This window comes from Salminus brasiliensis, chromosome 18 (genome assembly GCF_030463535.1).
Source record: "Salminus brasiliensis chromosome 18, fSalBra1.hap2, whole genome shotgun sequence".
NCBI lineage: Eukaryota > Metazoa > Chordata > Actinopteri > Characiformes > Bryconidae > Salminus > Salminus brasiliensis.
This window is the reverse complement of record NC_132895.1, coordinates 8,647,709-8,670,191: the sequence shown is the minus strand read 5'-3', so window position 1 is coordinate 8,670,191 and position 22,483 is coordinate 8,647,709. Positions and strand designations below refer to the sequence as shown.

The 22,483-nt window shown below is 44.7% G+C and overlaps 1 protein-coding gene across 3 annotated transcripts in view; it reads left to right on the top strand.

Moving 5' to 3' along the window:
- hcn1 (hyperpolarization activated cyclic nucleotide-gated potassium channel 1) overlaps positions 1-22,483 on the top strand; it is a 157,161-nt gene that overhangs the window by 94,517 nt on the left and 40,161 nt on the right. For all 3 annotated transcript variants that reach the window (XM_072662015.1, XM_072662014.1, XM_072662016.1), the window contains exon 4: positions 10,270-10,488. In XM_072662015.1, the coding sequence (XP_072518116.1) occupies positions 10,270-10,488 (219 nt within the window). The remainder of the gene's footprint in view (positions 1-10,269; positions 10,489-22,483) is intronic.

Below are 22,483 nucleotides of genomic sequence, written 5' to 3'. Positions count from 1 at the left end.
TCGAGTCTAGATCAGATTTCTGATGTGTTTTTTTAACCTGGACAATTCCTAAATAAGGAATCACTGGTGAATGCCAGAAGAAACCTAAAGTGGTTCTTTATGGCATGCCTCAAAGAACCATTTAAAGAGTATATGAATGACTGATCGGAGTGATCTGCACATTTACACTCATTTTCATCTCCCGCTACAAAGCCACCAGTGTTTCTACCGGATCTGTACTATACTCCATCTGCGTGTTTCACTGCAGTACTGTTAGCAGTGTAGCGGTGCTACTGTTTCTCATGCTGTCAGAGAGTGTGAGAGTGTGAACTCTAGCAGACTGCACACACTTCCAGCAGGCGAGCAAATGAAACAGAATTGAAATGCTGCATCAGAAACCCACTGAAGTATTACTTCAGCTTCACTGTAGCTCCGAGTACCGCACCAGACCTCCTTCTTCTCCCAGAAATGTAGAGAAATGGGCCTAAACATATCGGAGCCTGTCTTTTTTTTTTTCACTGTTACCTGGTGATGTGTCCGTTACATCAGTTCAAACTAAGCCGTATTGTTATTCAACACGTGTAGTTTTAACAAAGAGGAAGAAAAATGTACAAAAATCAGCATTTTACTGAACAGAATTGTCCATCATCAAAATCTCGATACCTTGGTCAGCTTATTATCAGTTTATTATCCTTAGTGTTTTTTTATTTGGAGATAACCCAGCTAACATGTCCATGTGGGGCTTATAACCCAACTGGGAACCAGAACATTTTGTCCTCGAGTTCCACATTGGCCCCCACATATGAATGCCCACCAGGGTCAGGGATGGGACCAGGAGGGGTTAAGCATGGGGCCCCATCTGTGTTGTACACCTGGATGGGGACCCATATGAGATTAAGATGGGTTGTAACAATGGGGTCCATTTGGGAAACCCAACTGGGTCCCGTTTAAAATGTATGTGCAGACCCACTCAGAGCCTATGCCCACCTGGACCCCACCTAGTCCACATTTGGACTCCTATGAGAATGTTGGCTGGAACACAAGTCATAAAACGCCTCACACCCTGTCCGCACGGCACCCTGGCAGCTGTTCTTTATATTGTGTGAAAATCTTGAGACACTAGGTTTAATTAATTAATGTGTAGATTAATATGTATGGACACTATATGTCCAAATATTTATGGACAGTCCCTTGGACAATTGCACTCATTGCTGACACATGTACAAGTGCTTGTCTAGTCCCTTTTAGAGAAGTACTGCCAATAGAATAGGACTCTATTAGATAAACATGAACCTACTGGCACCGAACCTAATCCCAGGCGTGGGCTAGAGGGAGTATAAAGCCACCCCACACTGAGCTGTGGAGCAGTGGAAGAGCTGTGTTCTCTGAAATGATAATGGTGCTCCATCCATAAGCTGTTGGTCCAAACATTCTGACCCACTAATGCTCTTGTGGCTAAATGCAGTCAAATCCTCATGGCAATGCAGTAGAGACAGTTACTCTAGAGACAGGATCAAGTCCTTTTAATACCCTTGATTTCAGGAGAAACAATGACTGAGCAGGCGTCCCAATACTTTTGTCCGTACAGCACATATACACATGGTTGGACTACCAAGTGCTCATGTATTCTCGATGCTGCTATTACCAGGGAGGCGGGATCTCACTGCTGCGGTGTTACCCTGGAGCTAAGCTAAGCTCGTTGTTCAGGGCTGCTGGAGCGCAGGCCTTTCTGCAGAAGCCTCCCTGCTGCCTCCACACTGCTGCAGAGATTCTGTAGCGCTGAGCCCTAATCACCTCACTTCTTCTTCCCCCAGGCAATACCTCTGAATCGAGACGCGCTCTAAAACCCTTTTAGATCGAATCTAAGAATCTAACCGGTTTAATTTCCATGGCGGCAGTGCCCAATAAATTTACCCGCCACTGAACGAACTCCTGCTGCAGTGAACCAAATCAGATTCTGTAGGAATAATTGTATCTCCATGGGAGTAACAGTGTTGGCTTTTACTGAAGAGACTGGATTAGCTATTAATCTGCAGCCCTCCCCGTCACTCCCCCCGGTCCAGGACGGATGAGCAATATTGACTGGTTTCCCTCCTTCACAATCAGCCCTCGCGGTCTCTGCTCATTCCCTGACACCCGCAGTGTATGCTCAAGTGATTTGCCAGTGATTAGTGGACAGTACTTGAAGAACGTGTTGATTAGCTCTGTGGTCTCTGAATGTGCGGATGTGTGTGTAGATGTCAGTCAGATTGCTGTGTGTGTGTGTGTGTGTGTGTGTTCATGCGAGTTTCAACATGTGCACATGAGTCACTGTGTGCTTCTGTACAGTCAGGTCCATAAGTATTTGGACTCTTAACTATCTGCCACTATTAATATCACCAAATAAATATCATTACTCTGACCATCACTGCCATGACTATATTAAGTTCTACTACACCATGATTAATATATTATGAAATGATCAGAGCAGTTCAACAGTTTAGATGGTTTAACTTTTATCAATATTTTATGAATAGTTCTGATCAGAGGAGGACGGGTCGGGTCCCCCTTGTGAGTTCGGTTCCTCCCAAGGTTTCTTCCTCCAGCTCTGAGGGAGTTTTTCCTTGCCACTGTCGCCGTTGGCTGCTCACTGTGGGTCTTGGATCCTTCATCTGTTCTTATGTTGTTTCTTTTTTTTCTGTATTTTACTAATTACTAATTATGTAAAGCTTCTTTGTGACGACAACAGTTGTAAAAAGCTTTACAAATAATCTTGACTTGACAGGGCCCACCGTTTTGCAATTTTGCATCCGTACTGAAGTAAAACTGAAGCAGTCAGGATGTGACTGAAGTGTAGACCTTCTAGCTTTCGTTTGAGGGAGTTTACAACTACATTACTTTAACCATTTAGGAGGTACCGCCCTTTTATCACATGCCGCAAAGAGGCCAGATAACCAAGTCTGAGCATCTCCTAAATGGCTAACTACTAATTGTGGTCTGAGGAGGGACAAACGTGAATTGGGTAACCAAGACAGAAAGGCTACTGTGGCACCCCAGATACCATGCCCATGTGGGGTCTGTGTGGTTAGTCCAACTGGGACCCAAAACGCTTTGTCCATGCCTTCCATGGCGTCCTCACAAATGGTTGCCCACCAAGGTTCCACCAGGGTCAGTGATGGGGCCGAGAGGGGTTAAACATGGGCTCCCTCTAGTTGTGTACACTGCAAATGGGCCCTAGATGGGACTCGAGTGAGTTTAGGGTGGGCTGTAACAGGGTGGGACTAGATTTTGGAGCAGAATTTGCAATCACATCTCTTCGCTGTGAATATTCGATTGCATTTATTTACGAGCATTATTGCAGACAGGATCTCAAACTCCCCAACTCATCCCAAAAGTATTGGATGGAGCACCAATCATCATTCAAGAGATTAGAGTTCTTCCACTGCTCCACAGCTCAGTGCTGGGGGGCTTTAGACTCCTCTAGTAGCCCACGCCTGGCATTAGGTGGCATGGTGCCAACAGGCTCATGTTTATTTGTCAGGAATGGGTGCAACTTAAAGCAGTTGACCGCAGTCATTAGAAGGGGTGTCCACAAATATTTGTACATATATATACTGTATTATTATTGGATATGAAGGTCTTAGTCCACTTCGTCTGTGCTGGGTGTCTTGTTGGTAAATGATGCGACGCACGGGCAGCATTAGTGATGAGGCGGGACCTCAAGACTCTTCCATGTAAAGCTATTTTCAGATGCTTGCTAACACACTACTGTCCATCTGATATCTGCTCTCCTGCACCTGCAGCTAATTATAGCACAAAAAGAGAGAGAGAGGAAACACAACTTGCATGCAGGAGTGTGTTCGTATTTCCCAGTGGTCAAGCCAGAGAAACACATGCATTAACCCTTAAGTGGCTGGGGGTTTCCTCAAAGGTTGTATACTCGGAGCAGTGAAGAACGGGGCGTGGCATCACTCACCCCTCAACTGTGCAGACTGACTTTATTGAATTGCATGGATATGTGTGGCACAAATCTGCAGTTTAAATTCTGCAGTCATATGCAAATGTTTGGAAACCCATGGACCAATGACACGTTCATTTTTATTCAAGTAAAAATAGCGACTTTGGAGGAATGTGGTGACTCTGCTCATTATGGGAATTAACACATTGACACAGATCTGGTTTAGGGGCGTGTTCGTAACTGTAGCTCGGCTTCTCTCTTGTAGACCAAAGCAGAAAGTGATGCATCATACTGTTCAACTCTGTTCTGGGTTCTTGATCAGAAATAATATGGATAAGCAGTCGCATCTTATTGGGCAGAATTTAATGACATGCATTTGGCGTCAACACCCTGCTGAGTTTAGCGCCGACCTGCTGCACGTTATGGAACTCCATCGCCTGCTTTCTCAAACTGGACTACCCCAGCTGTATCAAACCATAACCAACAGTAGCTAACGATCAGCAGTCTGGCAGGAACGGTTGGGCCCTATTTACCTCATAAGTTTCCATTTGTAAAACACTGCAAACAAGCAAACCACCTGGGTAAAACGGTGGCGCATTGGTATGGGATTCAGATGTTGAGGTGGTTATAGGTGTGTGTGTGTGTGTATTGTGTATTTTACAACTCAGCCAATCAGGTTTTAGAACCAGAACAATCCATTTGTGTAGTTTAATTTAGAGAAGGGGTGCCCACACATTTACACATTCAACACAAATCAGTGTACAAACTGGCCCATTATTGACAATAGCAGGATGGATGAGGTGGGAGGTGGGGTGAGGTCATGGTTGCTGACATGGTGTATTCTCATAGACACACAGCTGCAAATGTCTACACAACACATGCACGCATACACACACACACACACACACACACACACACACACACACATGCAAATGCATACACAATGCATGTCCAAACCCAGTCATCCAAATACACATCCATAACATTCACTAATGTGACACACACATTAACACACTCACACACACACTCCCTTTCTCAACAGCACAGCTGGGTGGTTATTTGTATGCTGCCTCTACGGGCTAATAAGGCGAGTCCACAGCTTGCGCTATCTATCCAGTGTAATGCAGCCAATACCTGCAGTGTTTTCCTCTGTGCCTGTGCTGCGGTTTTCCTCCAGTAATTAATGAGGCTGTGTGTTTTACTCAGGTGAAATACGCTCTCCGCTTCTCTCTCCCGCGCGCCCAGACATGCGATAATTGAAATACAATCTGCAACTAATCACACGCCACGTTACGGATGTGGGCAAAGGGTGTGTTGTGGGGGGAAAGGCTGAGAGAACTGGCGTTCCCGGAGGAACACACGGACCACACGGTGTTTAATGAGGCTGTGAGAGGACACCCATCTTTAGGTAGTAGGGCCTGGTCGATAGGAGCTTTCGTCACTGATGCTGATTTTAAAGAGGGTAGTTGCATTCAGTGCACTCTTAAAAGAAAGAGTTCCTAAAAAGGAATATTGCAAAAGTATGTGGACACCTGACCATCACATCTCTATGACATGTATTTGGCGTCAGTCCTGCTCCTGGAGACCCTGCGGAGTTGATCTAATTAATGGCGGGGCATCTGACTATTAGTGTCTGGCACACTATGTCCAGATGTTTGTGGACACCTCTCTCTAATGAATGCATTCAGCTACATTAAGTTGCACCCATTGCTGACGCTAATGTGCAAATGCACACACACACAGCTTGTCTAGTCCCTGTACTAGAGAAGTACTGCCAATAGAATAGGACTCTCTGGAGCAGATAAGCATGAACCTACTGGCTCCATGCCTTCTAATGCCAGGTGTGGCCTAGAGGGGTATAAAGCCCCTCAGCATTGAGCTGCGGAGCAGTGGAAGGAACTGTGTTCTCTGGTATGATGGTTGGTGCTCCATCCAGTACTTTTGGGATGAGTTGGGGCTGAGGTTAGGGGTGGGAATCATCCAACATCCTGACCTCACAAACACACTCTTATTACTGAATTCAATCAAGTCCTCACAGCAATGCTTCATGCTCCAAAATCTAGTAGAAAAAATTCCCTGGACAGTAGAGACAGTTACTCCAGCAAATGCAGGATACACTCTTTTCAATACCCTTGATTTCAGAAGAAGCAATGAATGGACGGATGTCCCAATACTTTTGTCCATCCATTTTATCTCTGCTGAGGCAGACAGATGGTAGAGTCAGAATTTGGCGCCAACAGCATAGGTGCATACACCCAACCTGCCTTGTGTCAACAGTCCAGGCTATTGAAGGTGGAGTAATGGTATGGGGACTGTTTTAATGGCACTCTTCGGGCCTGTTAACACCCTTCATTGTTTAAATGACTGTGGACTATTTGAGCATTGCTGCTGACCAGTGTTGAGGGATAGTTTTACATGCTGGGCCTGCAGTGAATGCTGCAGTAGTATAGTTAGGTCCAGTATTGTTGGATAGCAGAGATTTGTCCACGGCCTCTGATGCTATAACTGTCAGTGTAGCCAGCGTGTCTCAGATTTGAATCTATAGTCCTTTAATATAGCTATGATATCTGCAATATGTGTCCAGAATAACGCAAGAAAATGGCCATGCATTCAGCTGAGAGCGAATGAGAGAGGTATTTTTAGTGATGTATCAATAGCAGCTATTGATGTAGTTCTAATGTGAGAGCGGTAAGTGAACACTCGGTGTACCTACGCTGCTATTTTTTCCGCTGCAGCACTGTGCGCAATTATCACGTAATTTTTCCATCAATCTCTGAAAGAAACAAGCAATCAGCGTGAAGATTAGATTCCACATTAACAGGTGAGTCATTGCTGGAGTTCATTTAGCTGTAAATTTGCTGTCGCTGCAGCTGAACTGATGGATGCTCTGTGGTTATAGAGCGAGAGAGAGAGAGAGAGAGAGAGAGAGAGAGAGACAGTGAGAGAGAGAGAGAGAGAGAGAGAGACAGTGAGAGAGACCATCTTTACTCTCCATGGCGTTTTCAACGTAGTCTTTGCTAAAGGAATGCTTCAGCAAATATCTCATTTACACAATTTCCAATTACCCTAAATGTAATGAGGGAAGATGTGTTTGGTGTCTGAATTTTGCTTCTTTAGTTTTGCACTGGTGCTGCAAGGCTAATGTAGCTGTGTAGCACTGCATAGTTTTTAAAGTATCTCAAATAGATTTGCTTATGTAGTGTCTGACACTATAGAATATACTGTTGTCTAAAACATGGACAAAGTGACATTACTATGGCCCAGGGGTCGCCGGTTCAAATCCCAAGCCATGCCGCTCTGCCATCTGCAACCGTTCAAGAGTTTAAGAGCTCACAATTGTACGTGGTGCTCTGTCCAGGTGGGTAGATGACGCTCTTCCCCCTCATTACTCTTTAAGTGATGTTGGTCGGCACAGGCGACCGTTAGCTGGTCTGGCTTCACATTAGGAGACGTGTTAAGTCCTTACCTTATCCTCCCAGTGTTAGGAGCATTGTTAGTGCTATGAGAAGGGGGTAATTTATATATATATATATATATATATATATATATATATATATATATATATATATATATATATATAAAGAATTGCCTAGCTAAATCAGCAATAGCATGTGAGTTCTGAAGTTCACTGAATTCCAGCATGCTACCTCCTAGATTTTTCACCATCGGCTGCAAAGGTGGCCCAACTCCATAGTAATGTCTATAGATTTAGAATGTATTGTCATAAAAGCTCCTGTAGGTGTAAGGTGAAAAAATACAGCGCATCCAACAAGAAAGAGAGCTGTGTTCATTGTTTATACAGCAGTTAAAACATGGTAGCACACAGAAAGGCCAAATTCTACACTCTGAGCTATGTTACCATCTTCAGCATTAACATACATGTGCTGTAACTGCTGTAACTACCATAGTACCAGCTACCACAATACCCGCTACCACAATACCCACTACCACAATACCCGCTACCACAGTACCCACTTAGCCTCAGAAAACTAAAAACTTCAGACACCACAAACATGCATACCTTTGCCATGTTTCTATATATATATATATATATATATATATATATATATATATATATATATATATATATATGTGTATATGTATATATATATATATATATTTATATTAACAGTCCATTATTTGTTAGCTGAATTGACTCATAGCTGGAAAAAAACAAAAACAAAACAGAAGTAAAAAAGCAAGCATTAGGCACCAAACAGGTTCAGGGGGGACGAATTGCCTCTATCATTTTTTGGCAAACTGGCCCTTTAAATCTCTCAGCAGGACAGGCACATGGTGTGGGCCAGCAGCAGGCAGAGGAGTTATGATATATGCAGCGCTGCAGTGTTTGCTATAAGACTAGACAGGCAGTAGATTTAAGAGCAGGTTTTGGGAGCAGAGCTCTCCTCAGCACTTCCCCGTCTCGCAAGGAACCGAAAGAAATCTGAGCAGTCAGCAAGTTGGGAACAACTACAGAGGCAGTACATTACCAAAGAGCTATCACATCCGTCTACTGCAAACACTGCTCGCCTGTGCACACACACACACACATACACACACGCACAGAGGGAATTGAAGCCATCCAGAAATAATTTGCTGCTTGTTATAGTCAGTCAGCATTGGGTCCCTGAGTGAAGCATAGCAGCACAAGTCCTCTGGGAATGGCCTTTCCATCAGCAGTGCTGACCGATCTCAAAATACACTTCTATCAACAGATTATCAATACATTTTTAATACTTCCCACAAAATTCCAGAATCAGCTGTGAAACATTGTCCAGAAATACCAAATGTGCAATCAAAAGGCACACTGGTCACAAGAATAGAGTGAAAGTGATTGTGGGTGTTGTCGGAAAGGGCTGTTGGAACATATGGGCAGACTTCTGCTTAGGGCTGAAGTAACTATAGCTGCGAATGGGGTCTCCTTAACCTCTCTGCATAGCTGACCACCAGCACATTGTCTCTCAGCACATCCTCATATCTGCAAAATGATTCTTCTGCTCAAAAATGAATGAAAATTTGGTAAAAAGGTAAAAAGACTCCCAAACTCCCTGTGTCTCCCATACAGTTTTGGACAGTTTCTATTGGACAGCCAGAGGTTTCAAAGATGTATAAAATGGTGATGCAAGGTTTAGTTCCAGCATCAACGATATGTTGTTTCTGCCTTAGTAGACCAGCATCTCACCAGCATCTCACCAGCATCTCACCAGCACCCCACCAGCAACTCACAGGCACCTCACCTGCCAGCTGGTGAGATGCTGGTCTGCTAAGGCAGAAACAACATATCACCGGCACCACACCAGCACCACACCAGTACCTCTCCAGCATAAATTCATGCTTGTCAGGTCTGTTTTTCAGCAGGAGTGTTTACAAATAGCGCACTACTGGTCACAAGTTTTAGGACATGCCCAGTTTTTCCAGTATGTCCTACACCTTGAAGACTAGAGCGGAAAGGTGAACCCAGAGGACTTTTGGGTCCTCCTTACAGTTCTCTGTAAAACACTACTGTACCAAATCTCTTTTAAGCCCAGCTACGCAAACAGGTTCAGAAAAAGATCGGCAAAAGATCCAGTGTGAATATGGGAGACAACTGTATCAGAACAAGTATCATAGCCCAGTAGCAAAAAAAAGGCCAGTTCTTGCATAACGGTCCTTTAACTACGGCATTTGGAGTGTTTTTGACTTGCTCACCTCTGAAGAGAGAATAGCAGTTCGCTTCTGGTTTTGTGAATTATACATTCTGCGTGTTCTTAAAGGGGACATAAAGAGCATGCTTCATCCAGGGGACTCCAAACAAAACAGGCAGCAAATGCACTGGAAAAGGGTTTAATCTTTCCACTCTCACTCGACCATGCTGCACGAACCAGGCAGTGCAAGAGGCTGTACATCAGAAGGCCGGAGCTGATAGTAGTCATGGAATCTGCCAACGGTGAGGGGAAGTAAAGTGTTAGAGAGAGAGCGAGAGAGAGAGAGAGAGAGAGACGGACACATCTAAGGCAAAACCAAAAAAAGCACACAACAAAAGAGGACGCAGTGGCAGAAACCGACAAAGGATGAAGGTAAAAAAGCAAAAGAGCAGGAGAGCAAGATTGTTTCAGAAGCACAAAGTGAGAGAGATGAAGTATCAGGAAAAGATAAAGAAAGGAAGCGTGAGCTAAGGGCAAAGCGATGGAGGCAAAGCGATTGGCAGAGCTGGAAGAGAGTCTCTCAGGCATGAAGGGTGAGATGGCGGAGTGCTCTGTGGAGGCTCAGTGATCCATCACCGAGCTTCGCCTGCAAGCTTGTGCTCAATAACTCCTCTCCACCACTTTCTCTCTCCACCCCCTCCTCTTTTTTCCTCCCTGTCTCTCTCTCAGAACGACTCCTGGGGGAAGCAGTACTCGTACGCCCTCTTTAAGGCCATGAGTCACATGCTGTGTATCGGGTACGGAGCTCGAGCGCCCGTCAGCATGTCCGATCTGTGGATCACCATGCTCAGCATGATCGTCGGGGCCACCTGCTATGCCATGTTCGTGGGCCACGCCACCGCGCTTATCCAGTCCCTGGACTCCTCACGACGCCAGTACCAAGAGAAGGTAGGGGTTTTCTAAGCCGCTGTACATTAAAAATCAGCTTTACACAGATTTTCTTTGAGCATGGGAACTATAAAGGTAGCATGTAGTAATGTCGCAGTGGAAGCTTAAAGCAGCGTTATGTAACTTTGTTACCTTGAAATAATATGCTTTAAAATATGTGTAATTCTCCACTAGCCTGTAATATGGAGAATAACAGCTTTCCTGTTGCTATCCAGACTTGGCACACTGCTAAATGAACTATGTAACTTTGGTGAAGCGGGCAGGACAACGAGTCATATTAGTGTAAAATCCTGTAATATTGCTCTACCTCCTCAGTCCACATACTTCTTTCACATTTAGTGGCAGTTCTGTATCTCTCAGCTTGTCCAGAAATACATGTGAAAAGCATGTGTGAGCACCTTTAGGGGAAGCACATGAGCAATAAATAGCAATTTTTCATACTGCTGCTTTAAACCCTATATTCAGGGCCGGTTTTCCAGGCAAGAATTAAGCCTAGTCCCAGACTACACTTCATTCTGAACTGAAACCTTTGGAGGAACCCATCCTACTCTGGTCAAAACCACTTATAAATGACTGCTACATGGTATAAAGCCACTGTAGGTCCACTGTCATGCTCAGATGTACTGATGTAATCATGGTTTGTTGTGGACTATAGTAATGGTAATGATAATGCTGAATCAGTCCCAATGTATATCCAATACTGGTACATCAGGATGACAGAGATGTAGTCTGTAGTTCAGTGTCCACATTTCCAGGAGAAAACTACATCAGGGTTTATTTCCATGGTCACTGACCTTTACAATATGCTACGTCTATGCTGAATGGACAGAGTTTTTTAGGGACCATCTGGTACATCTGGTATTTAATTTTATGCTTTCCTCATATTGTTTCAATTTAAGTGATCTCATACAAAATATGTAAATGGTTTATGACACTATGGCACCTACTGATTTTAAGCTGTTGTGTGTGTGCGACATGCAATTTGAAAGAACGTGAACATTTTTATAATTAGATTTTTTGCTGAATGCCTTCTTTTGCCTCGTGGGCTAAGCTAACCTTCAATTTTAAGCTTCGGCTAGAACCAGGCCCACTCAGGATTGCAATAAGCAGCAGGTTTAGCCCGTTTGGGAGCATCAGAAGAACAAAGGTTTGGCTTCCAGTTTCTCCTAGATGTGGCCTAGGCACCCCATAGATATGTTTGATTCCAGCTGAAGCTCCCCTGATTAAACTGGGTCCAGCACTTTCCTCCGAGCGCGTCGGCTACCCAGCCAACGCTCAAAAAGAGGCGGTGGCTGGCTTTGCATGTATCGGAGGAGACGGATGAGCATTGCTAGTAGGAGCTACACACGAGTGGGTTAAATGGCAGCACCGAAAATGGGGAGAAAAAGGGGATAATTTAATTAACAAAAAAAAAATATATACTTGAAGGTTAAAAAAACTCTTCACTGCTCAGATCCTGGGGCCGGGAACCAATAGCACTGAACCTAAGCAAACTTGAAGTGAGCCCCTAGGTCATCCCCTTGGGTAGTCCGTTGACTCTCATTTGAACCACCTGATCGTTGACCTTGATTAGCTCAGGGGTCTGTGGTTATGCAGCCGAATGTGTGAGGGGTCTCCAGGGTTGTGAAGTATGGCCATGTGTTAGGCAGGTTCATTAAGGGGCCTGACAGGTCTGAGCGACTGGCAGCTGGAAGAGCGTACGAGGACAAACACACAGTGGAGAAATGATGCCCAATCTTAGCTGTTTGAGCTATTTGACAGATGCAAGTAGTGTTGGTTGTTTTAAAATTATTATTCCACAGATCATATGATGTGATTTCACTACGTATTACAGCTTAAAACAAGTACAAATGTCTAGAAACCAGTCCTCTAGAAACCAGTCCTCTAGAAACCAGTCCTCTTATAGCTGTTATATATATCAGCTAAAAGTATTTTTAGCACTGCAAGGTTTCTAGTTCTAAGCCAAATCATAACTCTTACCTTGATTGTTTGCTATACTTAAGTGTTCTGACTTCATCTCCATTGCACTGGTTATGGTCCATTGTTCTAAAAGATACCCTTAGAAAGCAAAAGAGAGAGAGCGAGAGAGAGAGATTGCACAGGCACTGGTAGATTATCCCTCCTCTTAGCGTATCGTCGTTGAGTGCTTGCTGTGCTGCAGCTGCATCATTATATCCGGTGGTTCTCCCGGAGGATTTATCCAGAGAATGACAAAAACACTCACTCAGGGCCACCGCGTCTCTTGGAGACCAGCTTGTTCCTCCCTGGAGTCGAGGGACTTAAAGCCTTTGTTTGGGTGGCGACCCGGGTTATCCAGGGTTCAACGTCATAGCCACACATAGACCCACACCCAACCAGTGCTCCTCACTGTGAGCATCTACAGAAATGACTCACTATATATTACATCACTACTCAAGCTTTCTACTGATGATTTCATAATTAATTTCAATAAATCACAGGTTCACAGGTTCCAAATGAGGACAGCAATGCAAAATGGATTGATAAATTACAAAGCCAGCATGTTTTTTATTGAAACAGATACACATTAAAAGCATTTAGATGTGCTGTATTACAGTGAATACATGTATATATGTTGTATTATTACATATATTATTAATATGTAATATTAATAGTTTTAGCAGCACTTAGTATTAAGCGAGACATGCTTTATTAAATATGTAGAACTCTGACAGTCACAGAGCGTGTACATGGAGTAAGGAGAGAGATTTCCAGCCACTTATTTTATACATATTTTGGAATATTGAATATGAAAGGCACGACAGAGGAAAATAGTACATACAAAAACTTTGCATTGGAGGAGGATACATTTTAGCTAATAAAGAAAAGCAATGCATTACGATAGAGCACATTTGATATTAAACTCTATAGTAAAAACTGCAAATGAAAAAATCTTACATAAAAAATGCATTTATTTGATCAACGAGAGCATAACCCCAATATCAGACACAGAGAGACAGATTTCCTGCTTTCTCTGTCTCTGTTTCTGAGATTTCTCATTAATCACAGGGTTGTGGGGTCGATACCAGAGTTCGCTGAGCTGGCCCTTAACTCTCTCTGCTCAAGGGGTGCTTCGAGCACCCTGACCCTGGCTTTCCAGGCTGGAAAAGGAGAGCAATGTATTTGTACTGTGATGTGTAATGACCGTAAAGGCACCTTCCTTCAGCCTGTTCTGTCTACAGGCTCCTACAGACTGCAGTGAGAAGATGCAAACCTGTGTTGAAGAATGTTGCTGTTGTCCTTTTTGGTGATATTTTAGTAGAGGTGTAAGAAAATATTGATATATCGAAGTATTGTGATATTGCGTTTTGCAATCCTTTCAATTCTCAGAAATGCAGTATTGATAATTAATTAATAGTTTAAATGCATGAGCTCAGAGTAGCTCAGCAGTCGAATGCGCTACCACTATGGTCACAAGTTCATGTTCTGAGCCAATGCCGCCTGCCATCAGGGGCCGGGGCCCGGGAGAGCATAATTGACCTTGCTCTCTCCAGGTCTGTTATCTGGTGTGGTTCTTCTGAACGCGCCGGCTGCCTGGTAATGCCACATCAAGAGGCGGTGGCTGGTTTTGCATGCAGCGAAGGGGACGTGTTCTTACCCTCCTAGTGTCTGGAGCATTGCTAGTGCTGGAGGGTTATGGAAGGGTGGGTTAATTAGCAAAACCAAACTGCGAAAGATAAAAAAATCGACAAACAAAATTATAAAAATAAAGATTGTAAAGATTGGTGGCAGACAGTGGTTCATTTTTGGTTGGGTTTAAACCCCAGACCACTAGATGGCAGTGTTGTACTCGGTCTTTAGATCCCACTGTCCTGATTGGATTAAAAAGTCCACTTTTCTTTTACCTAAAATGTAATTAAAAAAATCACAATTTATTGCCTTGCTTACTGTATCGCAATACATTGAATCATAACCCCTGTATCATATCTATGGATGAAAACATGGCGACTGCATCTTGCTCCACAAATTCTATCCCGCCCCAAATAAATGCACTGCCCTGAATGCTAATGATGTCTACTAATTATTGTCTTATTAACCGAACACACATGTCTGTGCTGCATGTGCAGTGCAGGATCGTGTCAAGAAGCCTCTGCTTTACTGCAGCGCTGAGCATGAGGAAAACACCACAGTAAAACTGAGGAGATGGGGCAGGTTGTTTGACACGCTGTAATAATTAATCAAGCCTCTGACATTACAGCTTTTCTTCTCTAATGGACGCCAGACAGAGCAATAAACAGGCTCAGGTTGCTTAGTAAACACAGTGCCAGACTTATGAATGTTTAATCCTGACGAATTTAGAAGGCTCCTAGCTCCAGGCCTTGCTCCTCCGTTTATCCTCGATCATATTGATAGACAAAACCTATTAGCAAAGGCTTTTTAGAGTGAGCGGGTTCAGAGTTTCTGAAACCAATGAGATTCCCCCGTTCTCAAAACAGGAAGCTCCATGCAACGGCCATCAATTACCCTGTCATGTCCCCTGCACGCAGCCTTATCTGAATTACACACATCTCTGGGGTCACCTTGACTGTGGCGATGACGAGGCAGCCAGGAATAGACAACGGCTTCCTTCTATTTTTTATTGTTTTATTAGTTTACATCCCCTCCGCCGTCTCCTGCATTAGCGCTTATCTTTCAATTAAAAATGATCCTCTGACATTGCAAAAGCAGAGCGTGGTCAATACAAACACACACACACAGATACACACACATGAACACGTACCGCACCGTCCTTTCATTAACACCCGCAATGTCGATGCTACCATTTCCAGCCGGCGACATGTGGGAGAGTCTGGCCTTGTGTCAAATGGATATTAGATATGCCTCTGATATTCAGCGCTTTGTAAATGGTGGATGTAATGAGAGAGAGAGAGAGAGAGAGAGACACACACAGAAAGACAGAGAGAGAAAGAGAGACACAGAGAGAGAGAGAGACAGAGAGAGAGAGAAAGAGACACAGAGAGAGAGAGAGAGAAAGAGACACAGAAAGAGAGAGAAAGAGACACAGAGAGAGAGAAAGAGACACAGAAAGAGAGAGAAAGAGACACAGAGAGAGAAACATAGAGAGAGAGACACACACACACACAGAGAAAGAGAGAGTGAGAGACAGAGAGAGAGAGAAAGAGAGAGACACACAGAGAGAGAGAAAGAGACAGAACACAGAGAGAGAGAGAAAGAGACAGAACACAGAGAGAGAGAGAGACAGAGAGACACACACAGAGAGAGAGAGAGACACACACACAGAGAGAGAGAGACACAGAGAGAGAGAGAGAGACACACACAGAGAGAAAGAGACACAAAGAGAGAGAGAGAGATCCTCAGTGTCAGCCTTCCCAAACACTGAAAATAAAATGGTGAAGCCCTCACTGAAGCCGCAGGGAGGCTGAGGGGATGTCTGTAAAGCATCAGAAGTCTTCAAAGATGCTCTGTAGATATGAGAGGTGTATGAAAATAGCGTTATATCCGAAACATGAGATGTTTTGCAGTACTCTATCAATTTTTCAGAAACACAGTTTTTGAATGAACTATGATTTTGGATGAATAGTTTAGATGTAGAGATTGGTGTCAGAGTGGTGTCAGATTGGTGTCATTGGTTCATTTAGTGTTGTGTTTAAACCCCGACCATTAAAGAGCAGTGTTGCACTTTCTGTTCTAGTGGTGTAATGCTCACAGTTTGGTGCATGCGGTCACACAGAGAATACCCAGTGCATGCTATTAGGGTAAATACGGTAATTTCACAAGCCATGACTTTACCATGACGTTAAACCCCTACTGTCTTCAGACCCCTTCTTTTGCAGATGATCGTGTGTTTTTATACAGTGATCCTGAATTTTGTAGGGAATATCGCAGGGAATCGTTACTCCTGTATCGTGATGCGCATCGTATTGCAAGGCTCTGTACACCAGTACCAGTACACAGTACCAGTACCAGTACACAGGCCTAGTAGCAGCACACATCTGATCCAGTACCGCTTTTAAACAATACCACTCTCAAACACCACAATGCTCTGGTGGTGCTCGTGTCTCATCAGCACCTCACATCTGAGGCTTTGTGGAGATGAAGATGGGATCAGTGCGTGGATCTGGAGTGCAATCATAACAAGCCAGGAGCCACAGGAAGATCAGCTGATAGCAGCACGTGAAGGTTATACTGAACAGGTATGAGACCGTATTCACATCAAACCACTCTGCAAAGTACTGGAACACCAAATCAGTCAAATGGGTTGATTAGATCAAACCAGTGAATAGAACTTGAGTGCATGCACATCAAACCAGGAGCTACTGGAAGATCACATGATAGGAGCTGGATCGAGGGAGGTGCAGCGGAACATGCTTGGGTTGTTTTTATTCCCCAAAAATATTTAGAATAAAAACGCTAATCACTGTCGTGGTAGATGGGGTGAATAATATGGTAAGAATAACATAAGAAAATAGCATCCTATAATATTACAATATTACAATGTCACAGCACACAATGAGGGATGTCCCAATGAAGTTATTTTGCTTCCCAGTCTGATCCGAGTCTCTTAATGCTGAGTATCAGACACTGGTCCGATCTCTGTGTGTGTATAACTAATCCAGCCCCCCAGTTTAGATCAGATGAGATGCTGATTAATTGGTTCAATAAAATCTTTTTATTTTTACTATCAGTTTCTATAATTAGACTTTCTGGACTGACTGATTTAGTTTAGTTTATAGTGTTTAATATGTGTTAGCATTAGCGTTAGCCTCCACTCGGTTCTGAATGAGCTCTTCAGTTCTGGTTTATAAACAGAGCAAGGCGAGGGCGGTTCTCCCGCTGGTAAAACAGAGCGTTTCAGTGAGAGTTTTATAAAGGGTCAGATATTATGGTCTGTTTTTATGTTACTCTGTGAAATGTTCTGCTCCACACTGCAGAACCTCAACTCCTTTATTTACCTTCTGAGAACGTCCACACTGCTGCTGCAGCCGGCTGGGAATAATGGGAGTAATGGCGCCTTGAGGACTCCTGATGATGCTCTGAACACTGTCTGACTCGGAACTGGACTTAGATTAAAATAGTTGATACCCTGGTCCACTGGATCAGAATGAGACATCACACACAATATTTATTGATATTTTGAGACACAGACAAAATGCACTAGTATTGGCAGATTTTAAGTTTAGATTTTTTGTATTTTCCAAATACTATCCAACACTGTAGTTCAGTGACATGTATTCAGAATTCACTGCCCCATCCAATAAAACACCTAATTTGACCCAAGACACAAAAAAGACAAATAGAGACAGAGATGTGTTGAATGCTAGCCGAGGAGGAGGAAGACGATCAGACATGGTCTGAGTTATTTTCTAGCTTCATTTTCATTGAATTTAAACAAACTGAACCAGTTTCGTACTTCGGAGGACCTGTTCCATAATCTAATCTCCCTCCAACCTCTCAAAATCACAGCAGTTTTACTTTCCATAATTTCACTGCTGAATAAAACATGCTCGCTAGCTGCTAGCGGTCACACTGAATTGTGCAGTTGTGAGTGAATGGCGAGACTCTCTCTCTCTCTCTCTCTCTCTCACACGGTCTTGCAAATAAAAAGCATACATCACTGCACAGGGTGCTTCTGTAGACGAACGACAGGGCTGTTTTATCGAAATACCCGTAATGTGTATTATTGATTTAGAAACTCGATAATAAAACAATTAGCATTTTATCATCTAGACCTAAATGGGTCCATAAAGTTCAAATTGGATCAGTGCATAGACCTGGAATATGAGCAACAGGGAGACCACAACAAATGGAGGTCTATGCATCACACCAGCACAAAGCAATACAACTGCAGTGGACCACAGATGTGTGTGTGTTTGTGTGTGTGTGTGTTTGTGTGTGTTCCATAGATGTTAAAAAACAGACCAGCAGAGAATAGGCTCAAGCAGTACCTCCTACTATGAGCCTCAAAACTCCATTAAAGTGCGCAGGCCGTTTCGTATTACGCCATTTACTGAAATAGAACCGCAAAGCCCTGTTGACCGTCTTTGGCTCTATGGATGAAACAGACTCTATAGGGAAGTCCTAGTTCAGGGAGTTGGGCAACAGAAGCCAGAGGCCAGCACAGTTTGCTGATATACCTTCTCTGAGGCACCGTTCACACCTGGCATTAACATGCGTCCTGGGTGATCCGATCATAGCACAAAGTATCTGTGTGAACGGGATGCATTGTAATCCGATCACTAAAGGCCACGTTCAGAGGTGGTCAGAGACGCATATGGTCAGAGACGCATCACCTTATTATTGTAGTGTGAACGTAAAAGCGCTGAGATGCATCACTGACAGCAAAGCACCGCCCACATCAACCGCGTACCCACCCCAACCAGACAATACGTAATAAGCGCAAGCCCAGACCGTCCACGAGTTAGTTGAGCATGCTCCAATACCAATCTAGCTAATGGATTAGGGCTAATGGGTGCCTCATCTTGATACATGAATTAATAATAGCTGTGTGTTTTGACACGTCATTTGTGATCAGACCACCCGAGGTGCATGTTAGTGCTAGGTGTTAACAGGGCCTAATCGATCTACTGGTTAGGCATTTACTGGACATCCTTAGCATCACAGTTTACATTTTCATCTGATGACTCTTCCATTAAAGTCATACTTGTACTGGTGTTGCTGCACAGTAGAATAGTGCACCGCATGTCAGGGTCAGGGGTATATCAGACAGTCGGTCTTCCTAGTCAGTGTGTTGGATGTGTATGGAAGAAAGAGGCAGGCTTGAAAACCTGATTGCAACCCTGGGTCCGGGTATTTGTGAGCTGAGCTGGGAAACCCTGGGTCCGGGTATTTGTGAGTTGTGCTGGGAAACCCTGGGTCCGGGTAATCGTGAGCTGTATTGGGAAACCCTGTGTGCGGGTATTCGTGAGCTGTGCTGGGAAACCCTGTGTGCGGGTATTTGTGAGCTGTACTGGGAAACCCTGGGTCCGGGTATTGGTGAGCTGTATTGGGAAACCCTGGGTGCGGGTATTCGTGAGCTGTGCTGGGAATAGTAGAATAGTGCACCGCATGTCAGGGTCAGGGGTATATCAGACAGTCGGTCTTCCTAGTCAGTGTGTTGGATGTGTATGGAAGAAAGAGGCAGGCTTGAAAACCTGATTGCAACCCTGGGTCCGGGTATTTGTGAGCTGAGCTGGGAAACCCTGGGTCCGGGTATTTGTGAGTTGTGCTGGGAAACCCTGGGTCCGGGTATTTGTGAGCTGTATTGGGAAACCCTGTGTGCGGGTATTCGTGAGCTGTGCTGGGAAACCCTGTGTGCGGGTATTTGTGAGCTGTACTGGGAAACCCTGGGTGCGGGTATTCGTGAGCTGTTCTGGGAAACCCTGGGTCCGGGTATTCGTGAGCTGTGCTGGGAAACCCTGGGTGCTGGAAAACCCTGGGTCTGGGTATTCGTGAGCTGTGCTGGGAAACCCTGGGTCCGGGTATTTGTGAGCTGTACTGGGAAACCCTGGGTCCGGGTATTGGTGAGCTGTATTGGGAAACCCTGGGTGCGGGTATTCGTGAGCTGTGCTGGGAAACCCTGGGTCCGGGTATTTGTGAGCTGTACTGGGAAACCCTGGGTGTGGGTATTCGTGAGCTGTTCTGGGAAACCCTGGGTCCAGGTATTCGTGAGCTGTGCTGGGAAACCCTGGGTGCTGGGAAACCCTGGGTCCGGGTATTCGTGAGCTGTGCTGGGAAACCCTGGGTCCGGGTATTTGTGAGCTGTGCAGGGAAACCCTGGGTCCGGGTATTCGTGAGCTGTGCTGGGAAACCCTGGGTCCGGGTATTTGTGAGCTGTGCAGGGAAACCCTGGGTCCGAGTATTCGTGAGCTATGCTGGGAAACCCTGGGTCCGGGTATTCGTGAGCTGTGCAAGGAAACCCTGGGTCCGGGTATTCGTGAGCTGTGCAAGGAAACCCTGGGTCCGGGTATTCGTGAGCTGTGCTGGGAAACCCTGGGTCCGGGTATTCGTGAGTTGTGTTGGGAAACGCTGGGTCCGGGTATTCGTGAGCTGTGCGTTTTAAATGCTAAGCCAGATGTTGACATTGACTGCAGAAAGAAGAGAGTGGTATCACCAATGTACACTAAATGGACAAAAGTATTGGGACATCTGCTCATTTAATGTTTTTTTTTCTAAGGAAGAAGGCCATGAGGGTTTTCATTGCTTTTAGCTACAAGAGCTTTAGTGAGGTCAGGAATTTGGATGATCACCACCCCACTCATCTCACTGCAGTGAAACCTGCTTTAGTCAGACATAGAAATGCAGGGTAAATCTGGTCAATGTAAGCAAGACTTATTAACATTCCCCCAGAGGATGCACTGTGCCATGTCCTGCAGGATAACCCTGGGTGAAGATGTCACCTGTGTCGCCTACTTCAGCATCACTTTCACGTTGTTTAAAGTAGGGTATTGTGAGAGTATGTTGTGTTATGATGTCTTCTTCTCTTGTAATGACAGTAGCAATACTGCCCCATTGTGTGCAGTGTCATTTAATACAGCACATTCATTTCCAGGAGGACAGTAGAGCCATCATAACCTCCGAATTCTTGAGCCAATTTCATTTTCCCTCATTGCGAATTTGAGGATCTAATATTTCCACTCGCCATTCCATCTCCCCACCAGCGCGAGCGATTGTGAAATTACATGGACAGCAAGCGCCTTCGCAGGACAGGTGTGTTTTATGGCCGGACTGCAGGAGGAGCTAAAATCAGCCGAGCCGTTCTGCAGGCAAGGTGACAGCCTGGGCTGATTGCTTGTGACTCCCAATATAACCCTGCCACTGCTCTCTCAACGGCTAATGCGGCTGATTCCGCGGAGGAGACAGGTCGGAAAGAAGGAATGGGGGGGTAAAAAAAAAAAAAGTGTTCCCATTATCAAGCAGTTCTGGTTTGGCACCAACAGCATGACGCCTGATTATGTGATTATGTCACAGCTTTCTTCTTTTCCTCAGGCCTGGAGAGCAGGACTGGCCGTTCACTTCTCTTTCTTTTGACAGAAACGTCATCCAGGCATATACAGTATATGTCTTACTTCCTGCCCCGGCCACTGCGCAAGGGACAGAGGTTAATGCAGATGACTGAGGGCGAATGCTGGGGTTTGCAGAGAGCAGCAAGTGGCGTCTCAACTGCGAGGAGGACATAGCGGACTTAATGAGAGTTCATTAGCTAAGCCCTGCGGATCAGCATGAATCAAAACACACTCATCAGCCATACTGACCAGCTGGGTGGGGTGGGGGGTTGGAAGGGGGAGAGGGTAAAAGAGAAGACAAGAGAAGAGAAGAGAAAGAAGAGAGTGGTATCACCAATGTACACTATACGGACAAAAGTATTGGGACATCTGCTAAGGAAGAAGGCTTTCTGCTATGCTTTGGAGCATTGCCATGAGGGTTATCATTGATTTTAGTGACAAGAGTATTAGTGAGGTCAGGAATTTGGATTATCACCACTCCACCTCATCACTCAAAACACAATTTTCACAGCTCATCTCAAAAGTACTGGATGGAGCACCAACTATCATTCCAGAGAACACTGTTCTTCCTCTGCTCCACAGCTCAAGGAATTTATACCCCTCCACCCACACCTGACATTAGTCATGGTGCCAGTAGGTGCATGTTTATCCTGCCAGTCCTATTCTTTTGGCTGTACGTCTCTACAGGGACTCGACAAGCAGGGTGTGAGCAATGGGTGCAACTTAAAGTAGTCAAATGCATTCATCAGAAGGGATGTCCACAAACATTTAGACATCTAGTGTATTTGTGCAGGTGGTGCTGCACAGTAGAATAGTGCACCGCATGTCATGGTCTGGGATATATTAGACTGTACAGACAGACAGTTCTCATAGTCGAGGGGTTGGATGTGTGAGGGAAAGAGAGACAGACGCAAATACTGGATATAAGAGCTGATCTGTTATGGGCAGGCAGCTGGAGGCTTGTGGGGTGCCCCTGGTCAGCAGTGTTGGCAAGTACCTTCTAAACTGAACCT